The sequence below is a fragment of the Silene latifolia genome, unplaced genomic scaffold, assembly GCF_048544455.1.
Source record: "Silene latifolia isolate original U9 population unplaced genomic scaffold, ASM4854445v1 scaffold_57, whole genome shotgun sequence".
Lineage (NCBI taxonomy): Eukaryota > Viridiplantae > Streptophyta > Magnoliopsida > Caryophyllales > Caryophyllaceae > Silene > Silene latifolia.
This window is the reverse complement of record NW_027413480.1, coordinates 2,343,550-2,361,386: the sequence shown is the minus strand read 5'-3', so window position 1 is coordinate 2,361,386 and position 17,837 is coordinate 2,343,550. Positions and strand designations below refer to the sequence as shown.

Sequence of the window (17,837 nt, the reverse complement as noted above, 5' to 3'; positions counted from 1 at the left end):
ATTATTATTATTATTATTATTATTATTATTATTATTATTATTATTATTATTATTATTATTATTATTATTATTATTATTATTATTATTATTATTATTATTATTATTATTATTATTATTATTATTATTATTATTATTATTATTATTATTATTATTATTATTATTATTATTATTATTATTATTATTATTATTATTATTATTATTATTATTATTATTATTATTATTATTATTATTATTATTATTATTATTATTATTTATACTGATCTTTTTGTGACATTTAGAACATGATCATTTATATGTAGGTGCTTGATATGTATGGTGTGATGTATACATATGATAGAACTGATATTCTCTACTTGCCAACAACAGTGCAGGTAGGTAATTAAGATATACATGTTGATTCAGATTCGAAAATGCACTTTTTCAGATGTATTAGTACTCAATATCTAAATAATTTTATAATTTCAGTTTGCTAAGCCCACATTAAGTCCTCAGAAAGGAAACATTGTCTGGTGCCCTCATCTTAAGATGCACTACAAGCCTGAAAATGGAGCAACTATTGAAAAGGTAAATTTGTTGGGAATTTAGTGGGTCTCATCTCCCTCTTTTCCTCTGCGAAAAATTATGTAATTGAATATATCGATATATATATATATATATATATATATATATATATATATATATATATATATATATATATATATATATATATATATATATATATATATATATATATATCTGTGTGTGTGTGTGTGTGTGTGTGTGTGTGTGTGTGTGTGTGTGTGACTCTAAGGGAAAAGTTGTTTTGGAGTTGGGTGGAATGTCACTGTATGACCTTTGCTGCTATGACATTTCTAAGCTTATTTCTTGGAAAATTCATTTTGAATTTTTATCTTGGTAGGTGTTTTTCACAATTGGCAAAAATGGTAATCATTGGTTAGCTTGTGTGTCAGACCTCAAGAAGCAGGAAAACTATATCTTAGACTCATGCAAGCCAAAGTCAAAAAAAGCAGATGATATTGAGGAGTATAATTCTTATGTGGAGGATATCGTATGGACTCTACTTTTTTTGTTATATTTTTGCATTTTTATTATCAGTTAGGATGAAATTATTTTATTACTATTTTTGATAAGTTGTTGTCATTCAAAGGTGTTCCATGTTGCAAATCATTTTGAGCACCACAAGGGTTACAATCATCTTAATGGCATCATCTTGTTTACTACTGTTGTTATCGATGTACCTCAGCAAGAAAACACGTAAGTTTTCTAAAAAATTCCTTATTTATTAAGCTGGGGTTAGAGGGGTTTCATATATTAGATTTCCACTATTTGTTATGAAGTTTTGTCCTTTAACAGGATGCAGTTTTTCACTCTAATAATCTCATATTGTATGTGTAGGTATGATTGCGGACTATTTGTTATGAAGTTTCTGGAGGGTGCAATACACGATAAGAATTTATGGGAGGACCAAAACTATTTCAAAGTGAGTTTAATAGACTTGATAAGTAAATTTTCATATTTTACGGATTTTCACTTTACGTGTCATTGCTTATCGTCATTTTAATTTGCAGAATAATATTGCTTATCGTCGACAAATTATGTTGAAACTACTCAAGTGGGAGAAAAATACTGCAAAGGTAATTTTTGAATATGTGGAACTAATAGATACACATATATAGGTGGATGGATAGACAGCTATAGGTGCGATAGAACATGTTAGTAGGGTACACATTCTTAAATTGGTGGATACATTTCTTTCAGTGTGTAGATACACACTGACTGCTATGTTGGTACACATCCCCGGCTGTGCGGGTACACAACTGCTGCTGCGTGGGTACACATTCCTGGTTGTGTAAATACACATCTATGGCTTTCTGGGTACACACTGGTTGCTGTGTGGATACCCTTCTCCGGCTGTGGGGATACACACCTGTTGTTTTCTGTAGATACAGATCTTCGGCTATGCAGATACACCCCAGCTGCTGCGTGGATACACACCTGCAGCTGTGTGGATACACACCTGCAGCTGTGTGGATACGCATCGTCTGCTGTCTGGATACACATCTCAGAATGTGCGGATACGCCTCCGCTGCTGGGGTGGGTACACACCTGCAACTAGTGTGGATACACACCTCTGGCTGTTTGGATACACACCTGCAGCTGTGTGGATACGCATTGTTGGCTGTCTGGATACACATCTCAGAATGTGTGGATACACCTCCGGTGCTGGGGTGGATACATTCCTATTGTTCTGTGGATACACACCTGCAACTAGTGTGGATACACATCTCTGGCTGTTTGGATACACACCCGCTGGTGTGTGAATACATAGCCCCGACTTTGTGGATACACGTGCCGGAGATGATAATTTTATTTTACATATAAAATTATTTTAAACTAACTTAACGTTACTTTTTTCTTGTTTTATGGCCAGGTGAGTTCGTAGATTATTTTAGCAGATGGGAGTGTGTTTTTTGGATGTTTGTGGGGTACTAAAGTGTAACTAAATTTAATAGTGTTGTGTTCAAACATTCCTGTAATATTTTTGACACAATGGTTTTTGTTCATCAAATGTAATTTTGTTTCGATCCTTTTTCAATGTATGGCTACTATTAATACTACTCAACAAGTAGTTAATAAATTCCTATTAACACATATCGTAGGTTGGTATAACCAATAAAGTAAATTCAATTTTTAATTTGATGTGACCATAATTAGAGCATATTTAGTCCCCGAATTAGCCTTGTTCCCATACTTTTTAGTGCATATTTGGGTCATTTATTGTCTTTAGTTCTTTGTTTTGCATATTCTTTGAGGTTTTGTGTCCTTGGTAGGAAAGGAGTGCAAACCTTGCATTTTCATGACAAAACGAGACTAAATTGATTGAATTCAATGACCAAGCATCAAGGAGAGACAAGATTAGAAGGCCTTTGTACATACTATAATAAATGGGCAATGATGAGAAAACATCCTTGCATCCCCGAGGAAATCCCCAAGGATTTTATGAAGAAAAGGGAAGAAAAGAAGAAGAAATGAGATCGTCCCGAAGAATCCGTGCGGATTGTCCCGAAGACGCCCGTCCTCCACCTTCACAATCTGTGCGTCTTCACTCCAAGACGCCTGGGCAGCAACCCCAGAAGACGCCCGTCTTCTCCCCAAGACGCCCGGGCAGAGACCCTCGAATCCGGCCGTCCCGTGCCTAAGACGCACGGATTCCAAGGCAGCACAACTTCGTCTTCTTCAAGCTTCAAAGAAAGATGCCCATCCTTCCAAAAATACCGGCGTTTTCTTAAGTAGGGACTTAATCGTCATTTAAGCCCTTAGTTAACCCTAATTCCTACACCTAATCCCCACTATAAATACCCCATTAGTCTAATTAGAAGAGCATGTTCTTCTTAGCAATCTTTAGTGTAGTTAATATCAATCAAATCTCTCTTTAATTTTGTAATCAACAATTAATCAAGTTTTAATACAAGTTTTATTTCTTTAATCTCCCTTTTGTTCATCCTTTATTTTGGGTAATTGAAAATTATTTGGGTTATTATTGGGAGATTGACAACCTCTCAATCAAGCATCAAGTACTTCTTTTATTCTTTGCTTTATTATTGGAATCATTAGTAGGTATAATTCTCTTAATCCCTTTTTAATTATTGTTAATTACTTTCATTTGTTCATCATGTTTCACTTTGTTGGTATGATTGACAACCTTGCTAGCATGTTCAATATGATAATGAGTGAGTAGTCATTTAGCTAGGTTTAATGGGTAATTAGGGGAAACCAACATGGGGAATGATTCATGCTTAAATTAATATGCTTTCATGGTTTATTTGCTTGCTTGTTTTGATCTCAACTCATGCACATGTTATGTTTGATGAAATGCGAGCCTATGAATCCTTGCATTTTTTACACATCACCTTTCTTTTCAATGAGACTTGTAAGACATAAACCAACTCGAGTCTCATTAGACCATGCATGTTGTTGAGTAGGGAAGATTAAGTCGACTTGTAGGTGTTGTACAATCTAATTGATTCGGCTCCGGGACCCAAACTTTCCTAGGATTGTAAGATATAAACCAACTCAATCAATCACAACAATAATTGCTTGCTTATAATTTGAGAACATGTTTGTATGATCAATTCCCATGAATCCCCTATGACCCCATGACACCCTAGTGCTTTTTATCAATTGTTTACAACCCTTTTTATTCATCTTGCTTGTTTACTTTCATTGTTATTTAGTTTAGTGACCTTCTACTTCAACCCAAATTGTGACACCCCTAAGACACCACTAGTTGCAATAGAAATCTCATCTCAATTCCCGTCCCTTGAGATCCGGCCTTTACTTGCCTCTTTACTAATTGTAGAGTTGTTTGTGAAGCTATAAATTGTGTTTTGGTCTAGGTGCTCCTAACGACAAGTTACCGAAAAGATATAGTCCGACCATAATTCATCAAAATTCCTCTGAACAATTTGTGGGTTGTCTCTAATTTGATTTTTGATTCTAAATTATAGTTTTTGTCAAATAATCTTAATTGATGTGGGGGAATCGCACCTGGGCTAACTATAGCTAGCATGACTTAGTAGTGATTTGGTGAGCACAATGGGCGAGGCAGTAATGGCACATATGACGATTATGGAAAGAAGAAACACCACATGCAACATTCAACATACGAGAAAAACCACACCAGTTCACTATTCCCATTGTATCATCAATTTTTGGTATCAAGCTCAAGTTTGAGCTAAGACCTAATTTACTAAAATAATACAAGTGGAAAACAGTGAGTCAGTGCCATGATGCCATGACCATATCATCAAATTTGCCATCGACATGGTCAAGACCTAAATTGCTAATATAATACAAAGACAAAACCAAACCATCGCGACTGCAGGGATCCATCCTAACTAAGCACAAACCACGCTAAGAAATTATAGCCCAAGATGCGAGAAAGTTTGTACAAACGTTAATTAAACATGACAATCCTTTCACAATTTAAAGTCAAATACTACATACTTCTTAGAAGTCTTTACATACTAGAAAGTTTTTAGAATACTTAATACAGCTTACACTTGTCCTAGCTGAAATCAAACTGGAATCACTTTTGAGTGACCCGACTTGGGCAATTTCTACTATCATGATGAGTCATTTCACCGCAAGCACGACATTTCCTCAAAGGCTTGGCATTTTCTTGTACTGCATTTTCCTTGTTTGAAGTAATCCGTCTTCCTGATCCCTTATTCTTATACTTTTCTGGTGGTAGAACACTAGCTTCAGACGGTATTTTTGACCCAATATGCATCTCAATTTCAGCTTTCTTGTTTTTTGACTTCCCACGCTTAACTGAAATCATCAATTTCTCATTGAAACTGCGAAGAAGTTCAAGCAGCTCATCACCAAGTTCCTCATTATCTTCAACAAGCAAAACTGAAGTAAATACCTCCGACCACAATTCACTTATCTTGCTTTGGTGATTTTCTATTGACAGACAATCAGCTAGGAGAGTTGATCCAACAACATTAAAAATAGGACGGCAGGTTGCATATTTGCTCCATCTGTCTAATAGATACTCCCTAGGTGTATCATCAAACCCTCTATCTTTTAACACCCACAGAACATGCTTACAAAGTAACCCGATTCTTTCAAACATCTTACACGAACAAGAAAATTTATTACCACTTAAATCAAGTTTGTATACCTTGTCTTTCTCGCGGTCCATTATTGAGATATACTCATTGTTGTCTTCAGTTGTTCTCGGTGAAAGACCACAAGTAAAACATGCAGCTTGGAGTTCTTCTAGAAATTCATAAAAAAACAGTTGTGGTGTAAAATTCAGCAGTTTTCTTTTCTAAAAGGAGAGGTGTTGATAATTTTGGAGAAGAGTTCTTATCATCAGTAGTCACCTTAGAATATTTCCAACGCTGCGCATCCATAGCTGATTGGAAACGCATCCAAAACTCGACAAGAGTGAGGTGCGGGTTTGTGAAATTCCCAAAGAAGCTATTTTCAGATTCTAACCTTGATGTTGTGCTAATCCCGCCAAGATATATGTCTCTAAAGTAGGCAGGAATCCAACTTGAATGAATGTCAAACATTGACTTCAGCCACTCATGATCAGTTAGCTCATACGAGGAAAGGATCGATTTCCATCTCAATTCGAATTCTTGTGTATCAATCTCTCCATCCCAAACAATAGAATTTATTTCCTTCAAAAAGTCCGTGTTTTGGCAAATTGTTGGACCAACTTTGTCTGGCAACTTTTTCATTATATGCCACATGTATAATCGGTGTTGTGTTTTGTCACCAAACACATCTTTTTGATGTGATCAATATTTGAGCATATTTAGTCCCCGAATTAGCCTCGTTCCTATGCTTTTTAGTGGATATTTGGGTCATTTACTATCTTTAGTCCTTTGTTTTGCATATTCTTTGAGGTTTTGTTTCCTTGGTGGGAGAGGAATGCAAACCTTGCATTTTCATGGCAAAATAGAGCTAAATTGATCGAATCTAATAACCAAGCATCAAAGAGAAGACAAGACTAGAAGGCCTTTGTACATAATGTAGTAGATGGGCAATGATGAAAAAGATCCTTACATCCCCGACAAAATCCCACAGGATCGTTGGAAGAAGAAAAGAAGAAAAGGAAGTTGAGTCCCAGGACGCTCGTCCAAACCATCGGGACGCCCGTCCAGCAGCTTCCCAGGACGCTCGTCCAAGCCACCCAACCGCTCATCCAGCAGCTCCCCAATCCGCCCGTCCCGACCCTTGGACGCTCGGATTGTACTCCAGAGGGACACATCCTCTTCTTCCTTCCATTGAAGATGCACATATTTTTGGAAGACTAGCTCAAAGGAGACCCGCATCTTTTCTTGAGTGGAGCGATTCCTCAAGGACTTAATCGTCATTTAAGCCCTTAGTAACCCTAATTTGTGCACCTAATCCCCACTATAAATACCCCATTAGTATAATTATATTATCATGTTCTTCTTATAAATCTTTAGTGTAGTTTATATTATTCTAATCTCTCTTTAATCTTGTAATCAACTTCTAATCAAATATTAACACAAATCTCATTTTCTTAATTTCTCTTTTGTTCATCCTTTATTTTGGGTAATTGAAGAATATTTGGGTTTATTGGGAGATTGAAAACCTTCCATCAATCATCAAGTACTTCTATTATTCTTTGCATTATTATTTTGGAATCATCATTAGGTATAACTCTCTTAATCCCTTTTTAATTATTGTTAATCATCTTCATTTATTCATCATGTTTTGCCTTGTTAATATGATTGACAACCTTGTTAAAATGTTAAACTTGATAATGAGTGAGTAGTTTCCTTAACAAGGGTTAATGGGTAATTAGGGGAAACCAACATGGGGGATGATTCATGCTTAATTTAACATGTTTTCATAATTTATTTGCTTGCTTGTTGTGATCTCAACTTATGCACATGTTATATTTGATGAAATGCGAGCCTATGAATCCTTGCATTTTTTACCCATCACCTACCTTTTCAATGAGACTTGTAAGACATAAACCAACTCGAGTCTCATTAGACCATGCATATAGTTGAGTAGGGAGGATTAAGTCGACTTGTAGGTGTTGTAAAATCTAATCGATTCGGCTCCGGGACCCAAACCTTCCTAGGATTGTAAGATATAAACCAACTCGATCTTATCACAACAATAATCGCTTGCTTATAATTTTAGAATATGTTTGTATGATCAATTCCCATGAATCCCCTATGAACCCATGACACCCTAGTGCTTTTAATCAATTGTTTACATCTCATTTTAGTCATCTTGCTTGTTTACTTTAATTGTTATTTAGTTAAGTGATCTTCTTATCTCAACCCAAATTGTGACACCCCTAGACACCACTACTTGCAATCGAAAATCCTACATCAATACCCGTCATTTGGGATCCGACCTTTACTTGCCTCTTTACTAATAGTAGAGTTGTTTGTGAAGTTATAAATACTGTTTTGGTCTAGGTGCTCCTAACGACAAGCAACCGAAATCTAAGCTCAAAGCGACCCGGCCAAAAATGGCGCCGTTGCCGGGGACGATGTTAACTTGATTTAATTTTCTTTGATTGTCATTAGTTGTGTCTTTCTTTGCCTTGGGGAAGTAAAACTCCTCAAGGTTTGTTCTAATTATTTTCAAGTTGTTTGATATTTTGCATGTCTAGAAGATCACAAGGTAACTTGTTACCCATTGATCACGAAATTGAAAGGACTTTGACAACCAATAGAAGACTTGCTAGAAATACTTTGAGAGGTATTGGTGAGGTTGTAGATATTCAACCAAACACTATTGAGTTCATCAACCCTTTTGTAAGAGAAGGTGAGGAGAACCCAACACAAAATCAATCACACAATCAACCCACAATGCCTAAATTTTCATCACATTCTGTACCAACCGAGGAGAACCTACCCAATGGTACTCCCACACCACAACACTTAACCGGAAATTTCATTGAAATATACGCATTTATCCAATTAGTCAAAAGAAGCCAATTTGGTGGGATGCCTAGTGAAGACTCTCATTCCCACATGGAAACTTTTTGTGACTATTGTGATGCGATTTCACAAACCGGAGTGACTCAAGACCAAATTCGATGGGTCTTATTTCCTTTTTCTATAATTGGCACCGCAAAACAATGGTTGAAAAGCCTTGATAAGGCTACTCTTGGAATTGAATCTTGGAAGAAGTTGGCTCTAGCTTTCTACAAAAAATTCTACCCTCCGGAAAAGACTAACATGCTAAGAGCTTAGATTACGGGTTTTAAGCAAAGGGATGAAGAATCTTTGTATGAAGCTTGGGAGCGATTCAAAGGAATTTGTCGCTCATGTCCTCATCATGGACTTAGCGAGTGGTTCTTGGTACAAAAATTTTGGAATGGTCTTTATGAAGACTCAAGAAACATTCTCAACATGGGATCAAATGGTATATTCACCGAAGTTGACGATAATCAAACTTGGAACAACATTGAGGAAATTGCGGTCAATAATTCACAATATGGTAGACCTCGCAAGGCTACTAGAGGAGGAAAGCATGAAGTGGACTCTATTACTCAATTGGGTGTTGAACTTAGTGCTCATATTGATACCATTAACTTGAAATTCGAGAAGGCTATGGCTAAGCTTGAAGAAGCCTCAAAATCATCAAAGCATCATGTTAATGCCATGGTGGCATCTTCATCAATCCCAAGTGGGATATGTGAGAATTGTTGAACTTTGGGACATGACCAAAGTAAATGTAGGGGAACGAATGAGCAAGTGAATGCTTTTCAAGCATACAAAACTGGTACCCCTTATTCCAACTATAAAAATGAAAACACCAAATTCCACCCAAATCTCTCATACAAAAGCCAAAATGTTCAAAACCTCAACCAACATACACCCCACCTCCCATGAGAAACCAAAATCAAAGACTCTTTTTCAACAAAACCAAGGTTATCAAAATCAAACTCCATACAATCAACAAAATGACCAAGGTTTTGATGTTCAAAAAGCGGTCCTCCAAATGCAAAAGAATCAAGAAGAATTTTTCACTCAAATACAAAAAGATAGCCAAGCAAAAGACATCACCATCCACAACATCCTAGCCCACACAAAAATGTTGGAAACCCAATTGACCCAACTAGCATCTTCAAACTCTCAAAGACAAAAGGGGCAATTACCACCTTAAAGTAATCCCCCCAAGACATGAAACGGTTAGTGCCATTCACTAGAGGAGTGGTATGAGATATGAAGGACCAAAGAAGCAAGTTGAGGATGAAGTAGTGGAAGCTAGTGACAAGGAAAGAGTTGTGCAAAACTCTAGGGAAGAAGAACCCACCAATCAAGAAGTTTCAAAGAAAAGTGAAGAAAAGGCCAACGAGATGGAGCCCATTGTGATTAGACTTCCATTCCTGAGTCGTCAAGCTAAGCCTAAGTATGATGACCAACTTGGAAAATTCATGGAAATTGTGAAGAATTTAGAAGTCTCGATTCCTTTCACGGAATTGATCAATCACGTTCCGGCCTATGCAAAGTAAATGAAGGACATCCTTACGAAGAAGAAATCAATCCGGAAGCTTGAGACTATTGCCTTCACTAAGGTGAGTAGTGCCATCCTTCAAGGGAGTTCACCTCCGAAACTCAAGAATCCGGGAAGCTTCTCCATTCCATGTACTATTGGTGACACTACAATCAACAAAGCTTTATGTGACCTTGGGGCAAGTGTTAGTGTCATGCCATATTCGGCTAGCAAAAGGCTAGGAATGGGAGACCTCAAATGTACCAACATCACGCTTCAAATGGCGGATAGATCAACAAAGACACCTTTAGGGGTATGGGAAGATGTTCTCGTGAGAATTGGAAAGTTCTTCATCCCGGTGGATTTTGTTATTGTTGACATGGAAGAAGACTTCAACATTCCTATTATCTTAGGAAGACCTTTCTTGCACACTGCAGGAGCGGTGATCGATGTAAAGCATGGAGAACTCACCCTTGAAATGGGAGATGAAACCATCACTTTCAATCTTGACAAGACCATGAGAGCTCCTCGATTGCATGAGCTGTGCTTTATGGTTGATCACTATAGCCGGAAGGATGATAGGGAGAAGTTGGAATTTCAATGCAAAAATAAAGTGGATGAGGCTCCATCAAAAGAGCAAGGATATAGCAACAATGAGAGCTTGAAAAGCTCACTCATGACAAGTGAAGAAGATGGCCTCATTGGCCAAAACAAGAAAGAAGGAGAGTTGTCTCTATCAACTCAAGAAATTTTTAATGATCAAGTAGATGAAGTTTGCGGTCTTTCGGATGATGAGTTCGAAGGGATATTCAATCCCTATATTGGTAATGCTATGAACCAAGACCATCATGGAGAACAACAAGTGCAAAAATCTATTGAGGACCTTTATCATGATAATGAGCAAGCTTTTGACTACTTCTTCAAGGTGTTGAGTAACATCAACAACACCTTGAACATGCCCCCTTGACATCTCACATTGGATGAGAGTTTGGTGGAGTCCTCCCTAAACCACCATTTGTAAATATTCTAACTCCCTAACTTGTATTTCAATTATTACATTGCATTTTTGTCATTTTTGGGTTTATATTTTTGTGCCTTGATCAAGATATTCATCATTTTGAGAGAAGTAAGGGAGGGACTTATGATTTTATTGATGCGTAGTGCTTTACTTTAGTGTGGGGATAGCAATTGCCTAGGCTATTCATGCCTTTGTAGTGCCCCTACAATGTTCCCGAGAATTGAAGAATGAAAATGACACGGGTTATGATGTGCCCACGGATGGACCTGAATCCGTGTGGTCAATGAGGAATCCGAGCATCCGAATGGACAATCCACTCGTCCTGAAGAACCCGAGCGTCCAAAGTCACCAGACGCTCATCTGATAAAGCTGCAGAATACAAAAAACTGGTCTGTAAAAGAATCCGAGCGTCTCAGCTGAGAATCCGCTCGTCTTGTTTTGGGCGGCCATCCTTCACAAAAGACGCTCGTCTTTTTAATGGCAAAAATCTGGGATTTTCTCTATAAAGGAATCCAAGCGTCCACCCAGAAAGATGCTCGTCCCTACCTAGGAATCCGCTCGTCGTAGAAGCAAGACGCTCGTCCTATGGCGTCTTTTCCTGAGCCAAACATTGAAGAATCCGCCCGTCCCGATGCCTGGTCCGCTCGTCCTCTGCTGCGTTTTCAAATATAACGGTTCTTTTAAACCCCTTTTCTCCCATTCATTCTCATTTCTTCAACATACAAACACTACCCACTACCCAAAAACCCTAAAAACCCTCATCCTCTCCATCAACAAAATCAAATTTCCTCAACCAAATCAAATCCAAACTTCCTCACAACAAAATTAATCTCTCCTTTTGCAACAACAAGTGATTCAAACACCAAAATCTTCAACCTTTGAGTCGATTTTTAGGATACAAAGCAGCATTCATTCATCCTAAATCGATTTGGGTATAACTAAAAATTAAAGATTTCAACCTCTTATTGGTGTAATCAAGCAAAGGAGAATGGCAAGAACTAAAGGAGGTAACAAGGCACCCCCAAAGAAGACACTTTCCAAAAGGCAACTAGCTCTTCAAGCAAAACAATTGTCAAAGGCTTTGGTAGTCCATGAGGCAAGGTTGGAGGTTCAACAACAAGGTCCCCCTATGGAAGCTACAACATCAACAACTCGGGTCATTGAACAATTATCCAATTATCCGGAGGTAACTTTCACTTTCGACCCTCATAGGGAGAAATTCATTCTCTTTGCTAAGAAAACCATCATGCCTACTAAGTTTATTTGTGAAGATGCATTGTCAAAATTAGGTGTTCTTGAACAAACCAAAACCTTCGTTGAGTCTATGGGATTGGGTAAATTGTTTACAATGAAAGAATTGACATACCCCTCCCTCACCTTAGAATTTTTAAGTTCTTTGAAAGTCACAAGGGTGGAGACTCGAACCAACATCGAGTTTTGTCTTGAAAATGTTGATAGACACATAACTTATGGCGAATTGGGTAAGATATTAGGCCTTAGTGACAATCCGAAATATACAAAGGCTTCTATCAAGTATGACCCCGCTCCTCTTTGGATGGCAATTTCCGGAAAGAAATTCGTGCGCTTTCATGATTGTCGTGCTCTCTTAGTCCACCATCCGGGCATTAGAGTATGGCTTAATGTCGATTGTGGCAAAGAAGGCACCGCCTTTATTGTCAATGGAGGACTAGTTACCCATTTGGCTAGGCATTTTAACCGGGATTTCAACAAAAACATCACTTATGTGCCAGGTAAAGGAGGCCATCTTGTTGATATGGATACCATGATTCACAAGTTCAAGTGGGTCAAGCACGACACTCTCGACGACAAATATGGGTGGTTAACCAATTAAGCTAGATCCTTCACCTTGCCTTCCAAAATTTGCCGATTGAATGTTCACCGACCGAACTACCTTCTGCCACTCTCTGAAGAGACCGAGTATATCATTCAACAAAAAGGGGCGAAATTGCCGAGCCCTCCTCCTCCATTATCACCCCACCTTACCCATTTTAATACCAAGAGTTCAAACCCAAAGATGTCGAAGTGGGAAATGACTACTTGACACTACTCATGAGGGAAATTGTGGACAGCGGGCCGCCCACGGGGGCGCTTGGATGAAGGGGCTCGAAAACAAGCGTTTGCATTTTGTATGGAGTCGCCACCAATTTTTATGGGAAATTGGAACCGTTCGAATACCTCATGTCAGGTCAAGACACAAAGTAATGACATGAACACTAAGCAATCGTTACCCTTAGCATTCTATGTCTAGAATGACTCTCGTGGATGCCAATGAACACGGGTGCTCACGGAGATCTGGAGTAAGGGGTGAGGGTACGTATTAGGAAGCTCTTTTGATCGAACACCTAATCCCGCCCGCCTCGATAGCGGCCTCTACTAATGATTAGGGAGTTTATTCGTACTTGATATATCGTCGGCTATATGCATGAATGCAACATCCATAGATTAATCCTAACATATGAGAATTTAACTAAGTCGGTTGACATGTAATTAGCATACAATTGGGTCGAAGCTGGAGTTAATGTTGATTACATGTGAAGCATACAAATGACACGAAATAATAATGATAAAATTACAATAAAGAAAATTACATTAATTACAACGGAACAAAGCGATTTATGTCGAAAATACCTTTAAAACGGGTGATTTGGGAAAAAAAATAAAAGAAATAAAACAAAGAAATACGAACAATTCAGAAGGTGATAATACGATTATTAGTTGATTAATACACTTACTAATTAAACTACGTCAAGGCAGAAAAGGAGTTCAGAGGCAGAACTCACCCTGAACAGGCGCAGCAGACACTGCGCCCTTTGGAAGAGGCGCGGCGATTCTTTGCGTCTGTTCCAAGGGTGAGTTCTCGGGCGTGAAGCGAAACCGCAAATCGTTAATATTAATTGGTAAATTTAAAGATTGATTTGATAATTGACTCGGATGAAAGTGATTAATGGATTATTTACATATGAATTAGGTCATAAAAACAGTAAAACATGGATGAGACGGAAACAAGACGGATTAACTATGTGAAGGGTCGATGTTAATGAATGATTAATTAGCAAACGATTAACTGATTAGACTAAACATGATGAATTGATGACGAATTAGTGATGAACAATAAATAAACAGATGCAAATTTATCAACAACGAATCCCAGAAACTCAATATGAACGAATTGAACCTCTAAAACCCGAAACTTGAATTTAATGACGAAAACCCGCAAATATTGATTATTAGGGATTTAAGTCGGACTTGATGACTAATTAAGCATGAATGATGAATTATATAATATACATATGATCTATAAATTATCGTGATGAAGAATTAAAGAACAAAACAAAAGAAATAATTTTGGTACGAATTATAGAGGACGGAGGAAGAAGAAAAGAAGCAGGAACTGCGGCAGCCTCACGAAGAGGCGCAGCAGGTGCTGCGCTCCTTCGAAGAGGCGCAGCAGTTGCTGCGTCTTTTCTCGACGTCTGTCTACTGGAAAATCCGTAAAAGAGGTTTGAAAGACGGTTTTAGAAATCGGTTTTAAAGGTACTTTCGACGTAAATCTTACAATGATGATACGATAAATAAAATACAATAAATAAAAGGAGATTAATACACCCTCAGACTTACATGTTGACGGAACGAGAAGAACTAAGATATCGATTAGTGAATGCTCGACGCGAATGCAAGGAAAGAGTGCCCTCGTAAGAGGAAAACGATTTAACAAGATTGATTAATTAGATTGATTGAGTGTAGTGGTCAAATTGGTCGGTCATGCAACGGAGAGGCTGGTACCCGGAAAGATCCGAGCTTACGTGGTCGGAAGTCCAAGCACGTAGGCGCCAATTAGTAAGAACGAAGTCTAGAATGCAAAGGGAGAAGAGAAGGGCGGACACTCGCGTGAGAAATATGAGGAACGAAAGCTCCTATTTATACTAATCACGTGAAGGAATAGGGTTTCGGAGACTCTTTGGAAGTGAATCTCGGAAAGATATAAAAAAGATACGTAAATCATGCAAAGAAGGGCCTGGGAAGAGGCGCAGCAGCCACGCGTCTCTTGGAAGAGGCGCAAAGACCTCTGCCGCGTCTGTTCCCGGAGGTTTCCTCCTGTTTAAGAAAGATTTCCGTGTTTAAGTTATGGTAGGACGGATTTAATTCGATTATCTTTTTGAATATTACGGGATATTGTTTGCCAAAAGATAAAATTTGATAAATATGGAATAGAAATATCCGGAACATTCCGAACATTCGACTCGGGATTTAACAACTATCGAAAAATGGAGACGGTTTTGACCGGACTCAAATGTACTCTAATTACTGCCAAAACGACCGTATCGGCACGTAGATGACAACTAAGAGGTTGACATTTAATATTTGAGCAATCACTTAACGATAATCTTACGAACTGTCACTAATCGTTCCGCAAATCAAACATGCGGCCCAATCATCACCGGGTGGTTTGCGGGAGGTGCAGAAACGAGGTGTCTACAGAGCCCCCACTTTGACTGAGGCTTGGACAAGGCGAAAGTCAAAGTATAGCCATCAGGTCAATCGAAGATTACAACCTGACGACTATGGCGACGCGAGGTGGCTCAAGGGGTCTGAGCCAAGGACCTGTCGTCGGGAACATTTTAGAGTCTGTCGACTATCGGGGAGGGTCGTTTAAAGTCCATTAGACTACGTAAGGAAGCTCGCCAGCCATAAGAAGAGATCGTACCTGAGACTTAATCGAACTTTGCGGGGAATAAGAGATATTGAAAACAGCAGGACGTCAGTAGAAACTGCTGGGGGAATCTGCTTGCGTCGGTCTCAAGCGAACTCTAGTTGGGGAACATATCGACGACTAGGAACATCTTGATCGTCGTAGGGGAACCCTGAATGAGCAGTACTGCAAAATACTACTGCGCCGGGTAAAATGGTTGAGCAATATCTTGCGAAATCTTTGCTGCGGGATAAAATGAATTTGGACAATACTTTGCAAAATACTTTTGTCGCACTGGATAAAATGCGGGCCGGAACGAAAGGAAATCGTCGAAACGGACCAAAGGTGATAAAATGTCATCGAGGAAGAGGCGCACCAAAGATGGGCCCACGAATAACGAACTCACAACGGATTTTTGAAAATCCATATGGAGGGAAACAAAGGAAGAGGCGCAGCAAGAGCTGCGTCTCTTGGAAGAGGCGCAGCACCTGCTGCGTCTGTTCCCCAATTCAGCAATTCTGCGTAAAAACGCGAAATCAGAAGGTTTATGTTCATTTCGTTACTTCGAAACATAAATTACTCCATTCTCTCTCAAATCTTCACCATTTCCGTCGAGGTTGGATTCAAAAGCTTGCTTAAAATATGACTAATCGAGGTATGTGCTTTAATCTTGCATTAATCTTCCACATTTGTCGAATTTTGAGCCGCGAACATTTAGGGTTTTCGACCCTTTTGATCGAAAATTTGGGGCTTTTCCCCCAAATGGATTTGTCATGCCAAATTGATACTAGAAATGAGTAGTAGGCAATGTTAGGAACATAACCATGTATTTACTTCGAATTTTCATCAAGTTTTGAGCCCTTGAGCGAATTTTGAGACGGTTTCACAGCTAGATCATAAATTGCTTCGAAAATGGCCTTAGGATTGCCCATTGGTGATGAAATTTGATATTCGGGACCCTTGGATGATGGGTAAACTCTCCACCATTTCGGAAGTTTGGTTTGTGACAACTTTTGCAGGACACCTTTTAGGGCATAATCGCCGTTATAGCGAAATGCTGCCGAATTTTCGACTCGAACTCGGAACTAGGTCTTGACTTGGACTTGACTTGACCCTATTCATCACATGAGTGATTGATTTGGTGGGAATATGGCCAAGGATGGCCAGAGAGGGGCGATTTCCGGGCCTTGAAGGCTCGAAAATTTCTTAACAAAGGCTTGTCATCATGTGATGCGGCCTGGATTTGCTTTAATCGTTGCAGGTGACGATGCTTCCACTTCCGGGAGAGATCCCATGGATGTAGATGCCGCTGTTGTTGAGGAGGCTTTGGAGCAGGCCTTCACCGCCGCGGTGATGGTCGCGCAGAGGAGGTTCCCGAGGAGGAGGCCGCCGATGAGGAGGAGATTCCGAGACGGGCCCACCTCGGACGAGGGGGTCGCCACCGAGAGGTGCTCCTGCGTGGGCTGAGACCTGGGAGAGTAGGCACCTTGTGTGGGCTGCAGAGGGTCACTTGTCCTACAGGACGGTGAAGAGCTTGGTAAATAGGAATTCCCTAACTCATTACCTATCCTTTTCTATTTTTGTTCAAATCTCTTCTAAATTTATTTCAAAACTAAAGATAGCTTTGTTTCGAATCATAATAGGAGGCCGGGAACATCCGGTCGTTCTCGGGGTATACGACGGCGATGGAGCATTACGAGCGGCTGTCGGAGGAGGAGAGGGCCATGATTGAGCGCGGAGCGTTTGGTCCTCTTGTTCAGGTCTGGAGGGATATCGTGAAGAGGAAGTTGCGGGCCAACCTTAGCCTGGTCCGCGCTTTCTTGGATCGATTCTGGGATACGACTTCCACGTTTCACCTGCCTTTTGGTGAGGTGGGGGTCACCTTGGAGGATTATGGCATGGTTTCTGGTCTGCCGTGTGGGACCGAGGAGATGACGTGGCCGGAGACTGGCATGAGGGCGGACTCGGCCGAGGCGAGGAGGTTGATCGGCTGGAACCTGTCGCCGAAGGCTGTTGCGGTGCCGGGTTTGGTACCCAGTACCTATGTTCGAGATTACTTTGCGGGGAAGACCCCGACATCGGTGGTGATCGATG

General features: G+C 39.5%; 2 protein-coding genes and 1 non-coding gene across 3 annotated transcripts; all 3 read right to left on the bottom strand.

Annotated features, from left to right (window-relative positions):
• Window positions 1–5,089: 5,089 nt before the first annotated feature.
• LOC141639794 (uncharacterized) lies at window positions 5,090–5,710 on the bottom strand. Its single transcript, XM_074448841.1, has one exon. It carries the CDS (start codon window positions 5,708–5,710, stop codon window positions 5,090–5,092), a length of 621 nt encoding a protein of 206 aa, XP_074304942.1.
• An 85-nt stretch (window positions 5,711–5,795) lies between these two features.
• LOC141639793 (protein FAR1-RELATED SEQUENCE 5-like) lies at window positions 5,796–6,257 on the bottom strand. The gene has a single exon (XM_074448839.1). It carries the CDS (start codon window positions 6,255–6,257, stop codon window positions 5,796–5,798), a length of 462 nt encoding a protein of 153 aa, XP_074304940.1.
• Window positions 6,258–8,753: 2,496 nt separating this feature from the next.
• Window positions 8,754–8,860, bottom strand: LOC141639861 (small nucleolar RNA R71). The gene has a single exon (XR_012542723.1). It is a non-coding gene; the product is annotated as a small nucleolar RNA R71 (small nucleolar RNA).
• Window positions 8,861–17,837: the final 8,977 nt, after the last annotated feature.